Genomic DNA, 17,445 nt, shown 5'->3' on the forward strand with positions numbered 1-17,445 from the left:
ACACCTCACTTTTCTGGGCCTCAGCTTCTCTTTCAATTTTAGTATGATTTAACTGTCAAAAATATAATTTATAATGTGAAGGATACATCAGAAAAATTTTTACAAGTTCCTAACTCACAGCACCAAAGAATCTGTCAAGTTAAAAAAAACCAAAACAAAACTATGTTTAGTTTGTGGGCTTAGTTTTTAAGTAAGGGAAACATAGCAGATTCAGTTGACTGTATTATAAACTTGAGAATAGAAACACAGAACCTTTTTTGGTACCATACCTGATTCTAAATGGGTGTTAATTTCATGTTATGATCAAGAGAAAAGGGCATGTGAAAAGATAGGAACAGGAAGTTTAGGGAAGGCCGTAGAGGATGAACAGGAACTGAAAGAAAGGTGGAAGGGATGAGAGGAGAGAAAAAGAAGAAGGAATGGAAGCAATAGAAGAGGAAAGAGCACTGGGAGATAGAGAGGGCTGGTAAGGAAAAGGGGGAAACATTACTAAAATTTACTGAGCCTGTACTATATGCTTGGCATATCTAGGGACTTAGGTTATCTCACTGAATCCTCAGAACAGGTATAATTGTCATCACTTTATAGATGAGAAAACAGCAACCAAAAGAGTTTAATCTTTCCAAAATCAACTATGTTAGTACACAGGCATCAGAACCTACATCTTTCCAGAGTTCTTTGTTATTTGCTGATTCCATGTTCACAAGGACTAATGGTGAGATAGAAAGTACTCCTCACACATTGTTAGTCCAGCTTCAAAGAGTGTTCCTGTTACACTGAGAAAAGACTTCTTAGATGGGCTTAGGTGTTACTGCCACTTAACACTACCTTAGATTATTAATTACTTGAGTCAAGACATTGGGAGTCTAAGGGTCCGAAAGGATACACGCACCCCAATGTTCATTGCAGCACTGTTTACAATAGCCAAGACATGGAAGCAACCTAAATGTCCATCGACAGATGAATGGATAAAGAAGATGTGGCACATATATACAATGGAATATTACTCAGACACTAAAAAGAATGAAATAATGCTTGCAGCAACATGGACGGACCTAGAGATTGTCATACTGAGTGAAGCAAGTCAGACAGAGAAAGAGAAATATCATATGGTATTGTATGGTATCGCTTATATGTGGAATCTGAAAAGAAATGATACAAGTGAACTTATTTACAAAACAGAAAGAGACTCACAGACTTAGAGAACGAACTTACGGTTACCAGGTGGGAAGGGTCAGGGGAATGGATATTTAGGGAGTTTGGGATTGACATGTACACACTGCTATGTTTAAAATGGATAACCAACAAGGACCTACTGCATGGCACAGGGAACTCTGCTCAATATTTTGTAACAACCTAAATGGGAAAAGAATTTGAAAAAGAATAGATACATGTATATGTATAACTGAATCACTTTGAGGTCCACCTGAAACTATCACAGCATTGTTAATCAACTATACTCCAATATAAAATAAAAAGTTAAAAAAAAAAAGACATTTGGAGTCTAGTTAAAACAGACCCCCCAAATGATTTATGCCTCAGGATAAATCACTCGTCTGAGCCTCAGCTTTCCCATCTGTAAAATGTAGGCTTTGAACCAGATAAATTGCTAAATTCTGAAATCTATCTTAATGTCACGCTGCCATATTTTCAGCTGAGTGTTATTCTTGAACTCTTAGATGTCCCCAAACCATTCAAGTTCATGGCAGGAAGGAGTAAGGTGGGAAACAGTCTCAGTGGTAGTAGCGGTAGTGGTCTATCACAAAGAACTGGAGACACACACCAGAGCTGTCTTCACATAGGCACAAGGCTGTGATGCGGATTGGGGAGTTGGTATATAGGGTTGCTCCTGTTAGGGCCATTGTTCAGAGCTTTTCAGGTCATTCACTGCACAACCTCACCAGGCAAAATTCACATACACAGTCATAGGCCACGGCCCTGGCTCCAGGAAGCCAGAACGAAGACCAGTGGGTAGAGTTCATAATAAAAACAACTGTGGCTCAGTAGAAAAATAGCAAACTTTGTAACTGTTCAGAGTTGCCCATTACCATTGTGAAAAACTTTATCTTTGGGAATTTTTAGGCCAGGACCACATGAGGTAGGAGATTCTACTATTGAATTAGAGTTTAGAGAGTAGTTAAGCGATATACAGGACTTGATTTTGGAATGTATTCAAAGTTAGATGGGTGATCTTCTTAAAATATTTAATTCTTAATTTCCTGAGTCCATATTATTATGGCCATAATAACTGTACCTGCCTCATATGGCTGTGGTAAGTGTATAGAAGATTGTGTGTCTGTGTGTACCTACATCTCTATTTATATTATCAACCTGTCAATCAATCTGTGTATCCATCCATCCAACCACCCACCCACCTACCAACCTATCTACCTACCTACCTATCTATCTTAGCCCAATGCTCCACACATGATAAAAGCTCAATAAATGTTAGCTGTCATTATGATTATTCTCTTTACAACTATTGAATGACGCTCCCAACACAGCAGAACTTCCTTTTATCTCCGTAGGCATGAGCAAAGAGTGGTGGTACTCTAAGAGATGCCATTTTTCATTCTTAATTGTTGAATAAGCACGTAACATGAAGTTTATTTTATCTGAAGCTTAGGGCTTCAGATAAGTTTGGCTGAGGCGAAAGTTCCCCTACTTCTAGGTAAAGAGTGATATGAAATAATGATTGTGGCCCACTTTTCTGAAGTTTCCTTTAACAACTTTATTTCTAAACTTTTAAAATGGAGCTTCTCCAGGGTCCGGCATTAGCAATCGCTATCCCCACCACGAGTCCTAGAATTACACAGCATCTAGTTCTAATCTCTCACTCCGCAGCATGGACATTCCCTCACCCAGAAATTAATTTAGTCAATTCAGCCTGAAAATTCTATTCAAAAAGCATGTGTTTCCTGTGGGAGCGTCACTCATGTCTTTTCTTGTTGATAGGGAACACCGATGTACCTGAAAAAACAGCGTGATTTTCCTCCACAAGCTGCAAAGATGCAGCTGTCAAAAGTAATCACTGCATCAGAACAGTTGGATAGGGAAAAAGTGTCCTTGGCTGCTTTATAAAAAACCAGTAAGCTAGCTTCTCTATGCTTAAAAAAGCAGACTCAGGAAGGGCTACAAAGCTTACATTTCTGCCACTTAGGTCACAGTTTTCAGTGTGGCTTCGTGCAAGCTAAAACCATTCTTACCTACTGGCCTTGGCCTGTGCTACGCTCTCTCCCCACTCAATAATTTACCCTCCTTTCTCTTCTCATTTTATTCACTCATTCATTCATTCATTCATTCAAAAACTCTCTCATTCATTAAGAATTTATGGATTCACATCTATAATATAACTGCTTGGCCTGAGGAGATTTACAATCTAGTAGAGGTGCTAAAATAACATTGGGACATGTTTTTCTCCCCAAGGAAATCTCTCCTAATTGTTCAATCTACAATCCCTTTAGCTAGTGTTTCATTCATTCATTCATTCATTTATTTATTTATTTATTTATTTATGACTGCGTTGGGTCTTCGTTGCTGCGCGCAGGCTTTCTCTAGTTGCGGCAAGTGGGGGCCATTCTTCATTGCAGTGCACGGACTTCTCATTGTGGTGGCTTCTCTTGTTGTGGAGCACGGACTCTAGGTGCGCGGGCTTCAGTAGTTGTGGCACACGGGCTCAGTAGTTGTGGTTCACGGGCTCTAGAGCACAGGCTCAGTAGTTGTGGCGCATGGGCTTAGTTGCTCCGCGGCACGTGGGATCTTCCCGGTTGAGGGCCCAAACCTGTGTCCCCTGTGTTGGCAGGCGGATTCTTAACCACTGCGCCACCAGGGAAGTCCCTAGCTAGTGTTTTGACCTCTGATAGAATTTTATATTATTTACCAAGAGGCCCATGTGTGTGACTCTTATTTTGCCAAATAATCTTTAGTTCTTTAAAGAGAGGGTCCCTAGCTTAAGCCACCACTATTCTATCCTGAGCAAGATCTGGCTCCACTCCAGCTACAGAACCTCACCTGGTGTTTTTCATCCAAGACACAAGATTTCCTTCTTTCCTGGGACCACTTGCTTCTTCTCCCTCTGTGTTCTCATTCAGGTTTGTGGGGTTAATAAATTATTTTTTTAAGACTCAGACTGGAATCTTCTTACAGAATAGCTTTTCAGACTCTTTCCATCCAAACTCCTACAGAAAGCCCTTATAAGTGGTTGCCAAATCCATGAACACACACAAGGTGCATAACCTGGAATTTCTTTGCTAATACTACAATAGTTACAATATATTGTTTTCTACACATATTATTATTTGCTCATCAGCTCATAGTATTCTTCTTTCCAATCGGACTGAAGGCCTCATGGAACAAAAGATACATCTGTATCACTTCCTCACTCTGCCTGGCTCAATGTTGAATGTGGTAGCCATCAACAAACACAAATTAAATACTAGCTGAAATTCAATAAGTAATAAGAGATTTGGAACGTCATTACAGAAAGCTTGCTTTGACAGTCTTCTCTTTCAAGTACAGAACTTTTGGAGAATTATTACTCTCCAAAGGCACAAGTACGTCTCATTGATGTGGCAGATTTACTTTCCAAATAATTCTAACATTTCAGATCTTTACCTGAGTCTGCCATCCTCTGCTGCAGCACCTCCAGGTATAATCTTCGTAATAAATATGCCAGGGTCATCTCCAATGTGGGGATTATCTGTCCCTCCAGCAATACTGAATCCCAGGCCAGAATTCCCCTGTAGAAACAATAAGCAGACATTAAGTGTTGTGGCTGTCACCTAAACCTAGTTCCCCTTGCACTCTGCGTTATCATCTTACTACTCAAATGGAAATCAGGTGATAACAGCCTTGTATGCAAAGCTATAAAGTACACTGTCAGCAGACAAAGGAAGGTCAGGAACAACACTCAGGTTTGTCCCTGCATTGCAAGAATTCAAGGGTCTTATATTTTTGCTTCTAAGAAATGTTTCCTTTATTCGCAATTAAAACGATCATTATGAAGTAGGAAATAAAAGCTTACATACTGTGTAATATGAGAAAATGTAAAAAATCATTAGTGTCCATTGTAAAAATTATACACACATACGAAAAAGAATGGAAGGAAATGAGTCACATGAAGAACATTTGATTTGATAGAGTAGTGAAATTTAGGTGTTTTCATTCTGCTATTTCTGGTACTGTTGCTCTAATACTATCTATCCAGCAAAGAAACGTGTTTTCCTGTTAATAAGGAACTTTGACTTCAGAAGGCAGGGACCTCTTCTAGAGTCATAGCAAATGTGAGACACTTTTCAGTAATAAACAGGCTTTAATTTGCTGTAGATACAGACAAGGAATGCATTATTGTTGCAGCATGTAAATTTGAATAGTTTATACTCTAATATAGCTTTCATACTTACTCCTGTAGACTATAGTAATTGACATCCAATGTACATATAGCCCTCTAAAATTTGTATGTAATACGTAATTAAACATCTCTCCCAAATTCACAAACCGTCTTACTTATTTTTTATTTTCATATGCTTTTTAAATTTCCATCTTCACGGTTACATTATGTTTCCATACTATATTCTATTTTTTTTCTAATTCACATTATATTTTAAGCCATTTCCATACAGCTAGATAATCTTTATAATTATCCATTTAAATGACTAAATAATATTTCACCCAGGTCATTTATTTAACCAGTCCCTTGTCACTGGATATTTAATTTCTCTATATACTCTTACAACAAATATAGCTTACTAAATTTATGATCACTTGATTAAATTTTGCTCTTGGGTAAAAAGAGATGAGGAATAAGAATTCAGTAGTTAATCCAGAAAAATTAATTAGGGCACTCAGTCAGAAAAGTTCAATGTTAAGATAAGATCAAGTATAACTTGACAGTTATACTATCACTGCAAATGTCAAGGTAATGCTTAGCAATTTTTATTGACTGAATTAATAAAACTGAATTTCAGAGGGTTGTTTTCACAATTATACGTCGAAAGATTGAAGTTAATAATTCAACCACAGCCACTAAAATCTCGTCTTTGTACTTCTGACTTCTCTCTAATTCTGTTTTCTTTGAAAAATTCCAGTGTTCTTTGAACAGAGATATTACTTAGCAGTAGTCAAATAATGAATTTATTTAATATTTATTAAACACCAGCTTTGTGCCTGGCACTGGACTAAGCCCTGGAGCTACAGCAGTGAATCTTTCAATTTATGAGGCATACGAAAGGCAAGTGCAGAGTGCAAGAGTGGCTAACAGGAAAACCACACATAGGGACTTTTCCTGAAGGTGAAGAGCACTTAGTTACTTTTAAGTGGGTCAGGGTGGGAGTTGGAGAGGAGGACAGAATGTTCCAGGCAGAGGGAAGAACATATGTAAAATCCCTGAAGTAAGAAAGGGTATGCCAGGTCCAAGTAACAGATGATGAGGCTAGAATGAAGAAAGCAAGAAGGAAAATTGGATGAGATGTGCCTTGATCATGAGGTTCTTCAGAGCAGAATGTATGTGAATCCATTTTTGGTTTTAATTACCTATTGACACCAGATGACTGCATTGGTGTTATATGAATATATTCTACGTGACTGTCTTGAAGCTCAGGCTTTAAGGATTAAGACCAGGTGATTTCTGCCTTCATGGAATTCAAGGCAGAGCAGAAAGACAGTGATAGTTTGGTGTTTGGTGATCAGTACATTTTCACTGTATAACCTCAACTACACTGTCAGGTCTATAGCCACCAAGACAGTATTTAGGTGACTTAATGAGGCAGTAGAAACTTATAGAATAAGATCTTGGGTTTTAGAAGGAAAAGATGGGAAGATGAGTATTTCTAATGTAATTTGGGTTAGCTCCAAAAACATCAACTAGAGTATATTGGTCTTACCAGAGCTGACACCTCAGGGATAACAATTTCTTCATTAATAGGGGTAGGGAAGGAGGCAAGCAGAGACTGGGAGATATTCCAATGATTTCTCCTGATAATATCAAAATTTTTGGAGAGGGCACTGAATACTTTGTCATTTGAGAAAAATATTCATGATCTAGCTCTTAACCCTTTCTCCTTTATTTCTAGCTTCATACTTGAGCCCCCAGGAACACTGAACTGAACTGCTGTCTCTTTTCCTGCACAGTACACACGATAGCTCATCTCGTGGCCTTTACTCATGCTGCATTCTCTACAAGAAATCTCCCACCTCCCCCTTGATGTTTTAGATGGCATCTGTTCCAGGAAATATTAAATGCCCACCACAACTCCTCTTCATTGGGTAAGTCACTCCTCTTTTGAGTTTTTGTAAATTTCTCCGCTTAGCTATGTCATATACTGTGTTATTTTGACGTTATTTTGACATTATATTTTTATGAGTCTATCTTTCCTTCAAACTGACCTTATAGTAGGCAGGAACTATACAATATTCATCTTTGTTTCTTGGTGCCTTGTGTGGCACATAGTATTGTTCATTAAATATTTGATGAATGAGTGAACAGACCAATTTATTGAGAATATTCAAGTTCTAAAGGGAAGACTCAGAAAGGACACAACAAAAGTCCACAATGTGTTAAGGAATATAATACAGAAGTAGAAGTCTTTTTGTTCTGTGTGGCTCCAAGAATAAAAATGGAAAGCCCAGAAATTCAAATTGTGGCTTAGCTGAAGGATGAATGATGAGACAAGAGCTGTGCAAATTGGGAATAGGTTGCTTTGCAAGGGAGGGAGGATCCTTCACTCAATGGGCAGCTGGCTAGACACTGGACATGAGGGATCCAAACATCTACTGAGAGGTTAAACTGGATGACTACAAAGGATTCTTCTGGATCTCTGGCTAGATTTGCAGGAAAACGGTTCTTGCCAGCAGAAAAAAAGAGAATGCTATAGGAAACTTTAGAGGGGGATGTAGGTCACTGTTGTATTTTTTAAAACTTATTGTATGAATTCACAGACCTTTGAAGCAACAGCTATGATGACAACCTAGCAGTATGTAACCATCGTTTTTAGAATTGACTCTCATATGGAGAATATGGTGGCTCTGGCATTTACTAACATACATGCCCCTGCCCTCAAATCCACTCTGAGGAAAGGAATGAATGAAAAAGGAATGAATGAATCAGAGAATCCACAATGAAAAGAGGTAGGTAGAATTCTCTGGCAGTCCAGTGGTTGGGACTTGGAGCTTTCACTGCCAGGGGCCAAGGTTCAAACCCTGGTTGGGGAACTAAGATCCTGCAAGCCAGGAGGCGTGGCCAAAAAAAAAAAAAGAAAGAGGTAGGTAGAGACAGAGTATAACTGGACCTGTGTTTCCAGTCCCAAGGATTCCCAAAAGCTTTTGTATTTCAATTAAAACCAGTCTGCCAGTTGGGCCTACCCAGTCGCCATGGTTCCTTAGAAGAGGCTCATCTGAATTCAGCTAAGGAAATTATTTAAAGTGCTTTCCCTTCTTCCCTTATTATTCTCTCCCAGCCGTCCCTTTCAGGCCTTTGCTACCAGCAGCAGCATTCAGTGGAGAGGGAGAGAGAAAAAGCAGCAGTGAAGTTACTGCCTGCTGTTCGCCATGGCTGAATCTCTCCAGTCCCCTGACAACCATCCCAGAGCCAGCCAGTTGCACGGGCAGACCCCAGAACCTCTCTCCGCTGAGCAGCCATCTTTCCATGTGAACAGGCAGACCCCTGGCTGACAACCTTAGATCCTGAAAACTGTGACTAATTAACTGAGTGTTGATACCTGACACAGTCAATGGAAAGTGCAAGGTGCCATGCCGGCGAGGGCAGCCTCTGTACAGAGTTCCAGGTGGGATGCTGTTTCCTTGACGTTGGGCAGATTCCATGCCTGAGAATGTGGCTGGCAGGGACCATTCTTTCTCCTGGTTCCCAGTCCTCCACATTGGCTGACTCTCCCCCAGGAGCACAAGCCCATTGTCTAGCCAAGTTGTACTTTCTCTTTCATGTACTACACTCTATCTCCTCTCAGAAAAAAAAAAAAAAAAAAAATTAGCAAAAAGAAAAGACAATTTACCATTTAATTGATGGTTGCAAATATAAATACAGTATCCTCAGAAACTCCTCTTTCATTAAAAAATTATTCTCTAACAGAAAATTACCCCCAAAATGGGGTTGTAAAAAAGAAGAGGACAATAAAGTGATATCATAATCATATATATTTATAGCATGTCCTACTGACAAAGAATTTCTTTGATTGTCAGAAGTTCCTACTTTAAAATACTATTTAATCTGGTAATTCAATTCTAGGAATTAATCCTAAAGAAATAACCAGAGATGTGTACAATGATTTATGTTCAAAGCTTTGTGGCAGTATCATGGTTCTCCTTCTAAAAACAAAACAGAACAGAAAACAACTCGTAACTGGAAACATCCAAACAATGGAGAAATGGTTAAAAATACTGTGGTATGTCTACTTGAATGTGGGACTATTTTGGAGCCATTAAAACTGTAGTGATATTTCATGACAATAGAAAATGTTCATTATATAAATGTGAGAGGAATAAAAATTAAAGTATGATTTTATATATCATATGTCATTTTATATATCATATGTTTATGAACATTTATATTAACATATTTCCATACAAATGGAAATTAAAAATGACTTGTTTTCAGTAAGAACATTATTACTTACTAATTAGTAATAGTAAAACTGTAATAATTACTATTATTATAATATTAAGTAATAATTCAAACTACCTAAAAGGGAGACTTTTTTTAAGTTATAACGTTCTTAGTAAAATACTAAAAATGTCCTCAAGGGAACTAACGTTTATTGCATTTTTCTTCTTATGCTAAACACTGAGCTAGGCTTCTTACAATCCCCTATCTGGTAGACAGTATTTTCCCCTTTTTATATATTAAAAAACAAAACACAAAAACAAATAAAAACAAAAGAAAAACCCTGAGGCTGAGAAGAGTGAAGTAACTTACATAAAGACAGAAAGCAAGTAAATAGTGGAATTCAGATTCAAACAGGATTTTTTAGGCTCCAAATACTAATTTTTTCCCTGTTACATCATACTGCCTCTTCTGCGTTAAACAAATAATTTGATGGTAAGGAAATAATAAAAACAATAGCAATAATAAACCATTAAATTTTTTTTTTTGAAAAGAGTCTAAACCACTCCTATCAGTATCATAAAAATATTCAAAAAATTTATAATGGAAAAGCATGTACTTGGACCATTCAGACCTGGGTCTGAGTACCAGCTTTGCCCTTGCTGGATGTTTGACATTAGGTACCTTTCTTAACTTTGAGTCTAGTTTCCTTGTCTGTAAAATGTACGTAATAGTAACTACTTCACAGAATTGTCAGAAAGATGAAAGTAAATGACATATGTACTAGCACAGCATAGATCCTGGCACATGGGTGATGATCAGTCAATGTTGGTTCACTTCCTTTGGTTTGACACAGCCCTGTTAAAAGGGTCCTTACAAACATGAGGACAATAAAGGCAAATAGAAGTTAGACAATGTATTCTTTCATTCATACCTTCATTTATTCATCCAACAAGTATTTGTTGATGAATTTTAACCTACAATTTTACTATATGTTATTTCACTTGGTAAAGATAATTTAGTTACACATTCTAAATATGGGAGAAGGGATGATTAGGTAGGTAGTATTGAGAATTGTTAGGTAAACAAAAGCTATATAAGGGAAGACTCAAACACTATTTTTTAAACTTTCAACACCTATGGCCTGTTTTGATACATAGAATTTTTTTTTAAAACATCTTTATTGGAGTATAATTGCTTTACAATGGTGTGTTAGTTTCTGCTTTATAACAAAGTAAATCAGCTATACATATACATATGTTCCCCTATCTCTTCCCTCTTGCATCTCCCTCCCTCCCACCCTCCCTATCCCACCCCTTTAGGTGGTCACAAAGCACGGAGCTGATCTCCCAGTGCTATGCGGCTGCTTCCCACTAGCTATCTATTTTACGTTTGGTAGTGTATATATGTCCATGCCACTCTCTCACTTTGTCACAGCTTACCCTTCCCCCTCCCCATATCCTCAAGTCCATTCTCTAGTAGGTCTGTGTCTTTATTCCCATCTTGCCCCCAGGTTCTTCATGACATTTTTTTTTTTCTTAGATTCCATATATATGTGTTAGCATACGGTATTTGTTTTTCTCTTTCTGACTTACTGCACTCTGTATGACAGACTCTAGGTCCATCCACCTCACTACAAATAACTCAATTTCATTTCTTTTTATGGCTGAGTAATATTCTATTGTATATATGTACCACACCTATGGCCTGTTTTGATACATTGAATTTTTGTATATCCCCTTACCAACCCCAAGATTTCGGTGCATTCCCCTCATTTCAGCAAGATCTATATGTTCCTTTCACTCCCTGACAAGAATGTCAAACAAGCCTATTGTCTGCATATCTGCTCCAGCAAAGACATTTATTTTTATTTACTATAATTTATACTATAAAATAATATATATGTTATTTTCAAGTATATAATTATACCTTAGCCTCCCATCTGTAAATTTCTGGCATGCACTGAGATTGAAAATTACTAGTGCACAACTTGACAATTGATCAACAAATACAATAGAATGGTGACCAATATAAGTAGGCAGAATAAAGATATTTTTTAAAAAGTTAAAACAGATAATAACATATTAAAGAATTCCGTAAGCTATATGCCAGGATAAAAACATCACTTGATAGAAAGGTCTATGAGCTGGCAAATAATCTTCTAAATTTTCCTGAAAGTAATTTTATTTTAGGCAGTAAATCTAGAATGGCACAGAGAATAAAAAGATATCTTTTTCATAGTTATTACCTGTTGAAAATCATTCAAAGTCTTTCTCTCATCCACTTTCTACAACATACTGCAATATTAAAAGATGAATGGCCCCAGGCCCATTATTAGGGTATAAACATATGAATGTAACACAGACATTCCTAACTACTGTTGCTTACAATTAACAACAACAAAAAATTTTCCCTCTCAAATTTTCCTTTTTTTTTCCCCCTTCTTAACATGCTAATAAGCCATGTATCTTTGGCTAAAGGTCTTAGCCCAGGAATAAGAGATGCCTGTTTTCACTCAGTTACAACTGCTAGGAGTTGCATTTAGGATGTCCCAACGTTTGCTTTATTAAACTGTGTTTTTCTGGAAGCTGCTGAGTAGAGGAGCCATCAGGAGATCTGCATTTGGGGATTGGTAACTGTTTAGGGGAAAGCGTTTTAAGGGGATGGCGGAGAGGAAGCAGTTTCAACAAACAGGTGGGCAGAGAATGCCAGATTACAGTAGACCAAAAAATTTATGAGAAGGAAATGGGTGACATAGTGAAGGCAGATTCCTGTTTCTGTGAAAGAGTTCTGTTCTTAGGGGGGATACACGGTAGTATCTGATGAGAAGGAGGCAGGGTAGTAGAAAGATTTTAGAGGATGGCAGGGAGGGGACTCAGCATGTATGTGGTGTAGCGGGAAGAAGCCCATGGAAAGGGAGACTGAAGGTATAGGTGAGAAGAAGAGTGCGTGGGAAACAAATCCTGACAAAGGAGGAGTGAGAAGAGGGTCTAGAGTCCAGATTCTCTGAGTCCTACCATAGGTACTGGTTAAATACATGTGCTATAGCCATACCAAGGAATACAATGATATCATGAGATGAAAAGATCTTTACAGTACATCTTTAGATAAAGAAAATAGAATATAATATAGGATTTAAACTTTGAGCTCGCTTTGTAATATATATGCATAGAAGAAATTTGGAAGTATGTTCACCAAGATGTTAATATTGTTCATAGATATCAGAATTATAGACCTTTTTTTCTTTTGTCATTTTGAGCAAGTCCATCATTAATTTTTCCTTATAAATTATAAACACACACACATTATATTTGTAAAACTTGTCTAGCAAAAGAACAAAGGAAACTTTGCCTTTAAGATAGCATAACTCAGCCTTGGCTTGGGAGAGGGATACCTTTTCTTCTTTACCAAGTCCATTTTGTCTCACCCTTTAGATAAAATTAAAGTGTTATTTTAAGGGGGAAGAAGTTATAGGGTCCTTTTAAGGTAGAGGAGAAGGAAACCGAAGGAGTTCTTGACTGACGACATGTCTTTGCTCTATATATTTAGATGTCAGGACATTAGAGGGAAAAGTCTAGAATGAATGTGGAGACTTAAGTAAAGCAGTAAAGGGTTGGAATTGCAGCTGTGAGGCAAGAGAGACATGCTGGGATCGGTAGGGGTCTGGTGAGCAGCACTGAGGTGGGACATCGTCAGCGTGATCATGAGATTTTCTCCCACAGAGTTTAGTAATCTTGAACAGCAAAAAGGGAAGGTTTGATTGCCTTAGGGCTGAGGTTTGAAAAGCAAATGCGGTTGACTCTCAAAGGAATGAGTACATAAATCACAAAGGATAGGAAAGGAAGAGAAGCACGGAGGATGCTCAGAGACTGGATAGATAGACTGAGGTCATAACAAGGTCAAATGATGGATTTATGGGGGACTGGGAACAGAAGAGAGGGTGGCAAGCTGTGGACACGATGGGATTTTAGGGTTCAAGATTTCAGAGATGAAGCAACACTCATTGATAGTCATGGGAGTGCATAAATGTCAAATCATGTGAATGTATTAAAGTGATGGGCAAGTCAGAGTTGTAGCCGACACTGACGTTTCCTTGGAAGAAAGAAAGAGACAAAATAGACAAAAGGAAAAAAAAGGGCCAAAATTGTTCGGTGAGAGTGAGGAAAGACCCAGGGTAAAGATGAGAAGAGGACTAGGATGTGAGGCAGTGTGGCAGCTGAAAGGGTTCCAAGCAGAGGAACGAGATGTGCTAAGCCCCCATAACATCTCCTTGAGGGTGTGCGTGAAAGTTTTCTGAATACCAGACCTAGGAGTATAGGTTCCTGGAGAAACTAGGTTTTCTTCATAAGGCATGACATGATAAATGTGGCATTTTACTACGATTAATTCAAAGACTTTGTATAGGATGAATTAAGAATAGGGTTGATGGATTGAGTCAGAAAGCAAGGAGAGTAATTTGGGATCCAAAGTAGTGTTTGAGCTGTGAACTCTGAAGATCTGATTTAGGACATTGTCAATGACACTCCAACTGCACAATGTTTAAGTAACATCTATCTTGTACCCTGCAATAGTATTTAACTGAATGCCACTAGAAGCTAATATATACTTCTCAATAACTACCTCCATAGTCTCTTAACGTCTTGATCATTTTTTCAATGTAAGCTGTTAACAATGGAGTCCCTCTCTTGCATGCCCATTAAGCCTTCTATTTCCAATGACATCTCTTCTTGTGTTTTCTGAAAACTTCCTGGCATATGAAGGATTAAAGTATATATCTGTTTAGGACAGTTTATATATAGAAAATAAGAAAGAAATGGGGAAGCGTATGAACTACTCAGTTACCACATCAAGGAATCTGATAGCCATCCTTGACTCCTACCTGCCTATCAGTCCCCACATTTTATTAAACATCATGACTTGTCAGTTCTCTCTTTGAAAGATCCCTCAAATCCATCCAGCTCCTCTCAACTTCAATTATCACTGCCTGGCTTAGAACTTCATTAGTTCTCCTCATTGATCCTGTGGCTTCCGGGCCTGTGTCACTTCACCCTATCCTTCTCATGGCAGAATGTGATGAAAATAATGGATCTCAAACTCAAATGACAATGAAGGCAGACAAGCCATATAGGATGGCAAAATGGGCCCAGGAGAGGTAAAACAACAGAGCAAGGGTGTTAAATGGCAACTGGTCTTCGTGTTGGGAATAAAATAGGGAAGAGCTGGGATCGAGCATATATCTCATCTAAAGGGAAGAGGTACTATTCAGCTCTTATGGATGGTGGGCACTCTAGAATGCGGGCCTAATGTTGGGAGATTGTTTTTCCCTGCTGAGGGAAGCTAGGAATCAAATTTTCTTAAGTAAAATACCAATTTTTAAATGTTGGAAAATTATTAAATTGAAATATATATAGGTTCTTAGTCAACTATGCTCCCTGTAACTGGCAGTTTGAGAGGCACATTCCATGACTGCCACACAGTGCAACATTGTGAAGACCAAAGAAACTATGTCCCCAAGCCAGAGATATGATCTAAGCATCAGGATTTTGTAACTTGCTCACTATTTGACTAAGCTGTATTTTCTTCTGTGTAGCTTTATATGCCCCTTGGTAGCATGTAAAGAAAAAATGCCTGACCCAGAGTAGATCCTCACTTTCTCCTTCATTTTCTTCTCTATATTATTTTGTGCTTGGTTCACAACTTTACTATTATACGCAGCATATTGTATTGTATTGTTTACTTGCTTATCTTCCCTGTTCTATTGTGAGCATCAATCCAAAGCATCAAAACTGAGTTATACATTTTCTGTGCCCGAATCATGTAGTACCTGTGCATGAAAAGAACTGAATGCATTCTTGCATGAACTAAATTGAAGGGCTTCTTCTGCCTGAAATACTTCTTCTCTTGTTGAATTCCTGTTCAGACACCAAAATTTACCTCAAATGCTATCTGCAATGTTTTCTCCAACTGCTCAGGCATACATGATTGCCCTTTCTTCTGTGATTCCACACAATTTCATTCATAATGTGATTAAGACCACAAAGTTATTTGTATATGTGTCCCTCTTCCTCTAGATTCTTAGCATCTGGAGGACAGGGGACACACTATATTTGCAATCCAATTCTTGGTAAGAGCAAATGTTCAGTAAATGTTTGCTGAGTTAAAATAAACTGAAGATACTATATATAAAATAGATAACCAACAAGGACCTACTGTATAGCACAGGGAACTATACTAAATATCTTGTAATAACCAATAATGGAAGAGAATGTAAAAAAAGAATATATATATATATATATATATATATATATATATATATATATATATATAAAACTGAATCACTTTGCTGTACACCTGAAACTAACACAACATTGTAAATCAACTGTATTTCAATAAAAATTTTTTAAAAACCCTGAAGAATACTCTAATGTGTATGAATGAGCTAATAAGGAAAGGTCAGGTGAAGGGGTTAAAGGGGGGTTACTTGATTTTAATATAAGAGGGCTAAGAGTTAAATCACCTAATTAATTCTATATTTATTTATTTGAGTACCTACTATGTGCTTAACATTGTATCAAATTCTGTAAACAAAAGAAAATAAAACACGTCGTTCTATTTCTTTCTTTTTTTTTATGATATCACTTATATGTGGAATCTAAAAAAATGATACAAATGAACTCATTTACAAAACAGAAACAGACTCAGTGACTTTGAAAACAAACTTATGGTTACCAAAGGGGAAAAGTGGGGGGAGGGATAAATTAGGAGGTTGGGATTAACATACACACACTGCTATATATAAAATAGATAATCAACAGGGACCTACAATATAGCACAGGGAACTCTATTCAATATTCTATAATAACCTATATGGGAAAAGAATCAGAAAAAGAATGGATATATGTGTATATATAACTGAATCACTTTGCTGTACACCTGAAACTAACACAACATTGTAAACCAACTGTACTCTAATATAAAATAAAAATTAAATTAAAAAACCCCAAAATTTATCACTTATACAAATTTACCACTCATTTAATTAGTGATACTAATTTATCACATACAAAAATTTTGATCTAGATGGACGAAAATTCAAAATTAAGATAAAATAGATTTTTTTTTCTTACAGAAAAAATAATGAACGATTTTTATTGTCTTTGAGTGTTGTAACTAAGTAAAGCTCATACTGACTCCAGCAGGAAGTAAATAAATAATAGAATTTCAATAATGAATTGTTCATATACATCTTTTTTTTTTCACGCACACACACTGTATTTTATTTTTACAAGAGATAGACTGTCATCAAGCATTGTAAATGGATGACCACAACAAAAGCAACAATGATTGCAATTACCAAACATGAAACACACTCATACTATGTCATAATATTGACATTCAGTCCAGTAATCCTCCACTGTAACAGCTCCTTTCCTTTGCAGTGAAAATTGATTTGTATATTTTTTGCCTCTGAGTCCTTGTGGGATTTTGTTTTTTTTTATTCAAACAGAAAGTCACAATAATCATCCTCATCAGTTCACTCAGTCCCATGTAATTAAATTTTTTTTTCATCTTGATCTTTTGTTAGCACTTTTATGAGTTCATCAGTTTCCCATTAGAGTTCTGAAAATGCTTATTCATTCAGTTCAGCAGTATAGTCAGTTACCAGAAACCTGTACTCAACATTGTGCTCAACATTGTATCAAATTCTGTGAACAAAAGAAAATAAAAGACGTGGTTCTATTTCTGAAGGAGCTTAAATCTAGTTGGGGAGATATGCCATATACATGGGAACAGGGTGGGGGGTGGCATGACAGTTCAAATTTATCTTTTCCTCTTCCTCTCCCTAGGCCTTCTCCTCCATCATTTGCTAAGTTTTGTTCATTCTATCTATT

General features: G+C 37.2%; 1 protein-coding gene across 12 annotated transcripts in view; it reads right to left on the reverse strand.

The window, feature by feature from the left end:
• The window catches only part of DLG2 (discs large MAGUK scaffold protein 2), a 1,232,045-nt gene that overhangs the window by 636,152 nt on the left and 578,448 nt on the right, over window positions 1-17,445 (reverse strand). For all 12 annotated transcript variants that reach the window (XM_057552562.1, XM_057552552.1, XM_057552555.1 and 9 more), the window contains one exon: window positions 4,615-4,739. In XM_057552562.1, the coding sequence (XP_057408545.1) occupies window positions 4,615-4,739 (125 nt within the window). The remainder of the gene's footprint in view (window positions 1-4,614; window positions 4,740-17,445) is intronic.

The sequence above is a fragment of the Balaenoptera acutorostrata genome, chromosome 9 (assembly GCF_949987535.1).
Source record: "Balaenoptera acutorostrata chromosome 9, mBalAcu1.1, whole genome shotgun sequence".
Classification (NCBI taxonomy): domain Eukaryota; kingdom Metazoa; phylum Chordata; class Mammalia; order Artiodactyla; family Balaenopteridae; genus Balaenoptera; species Balaenoptera acutorostrata.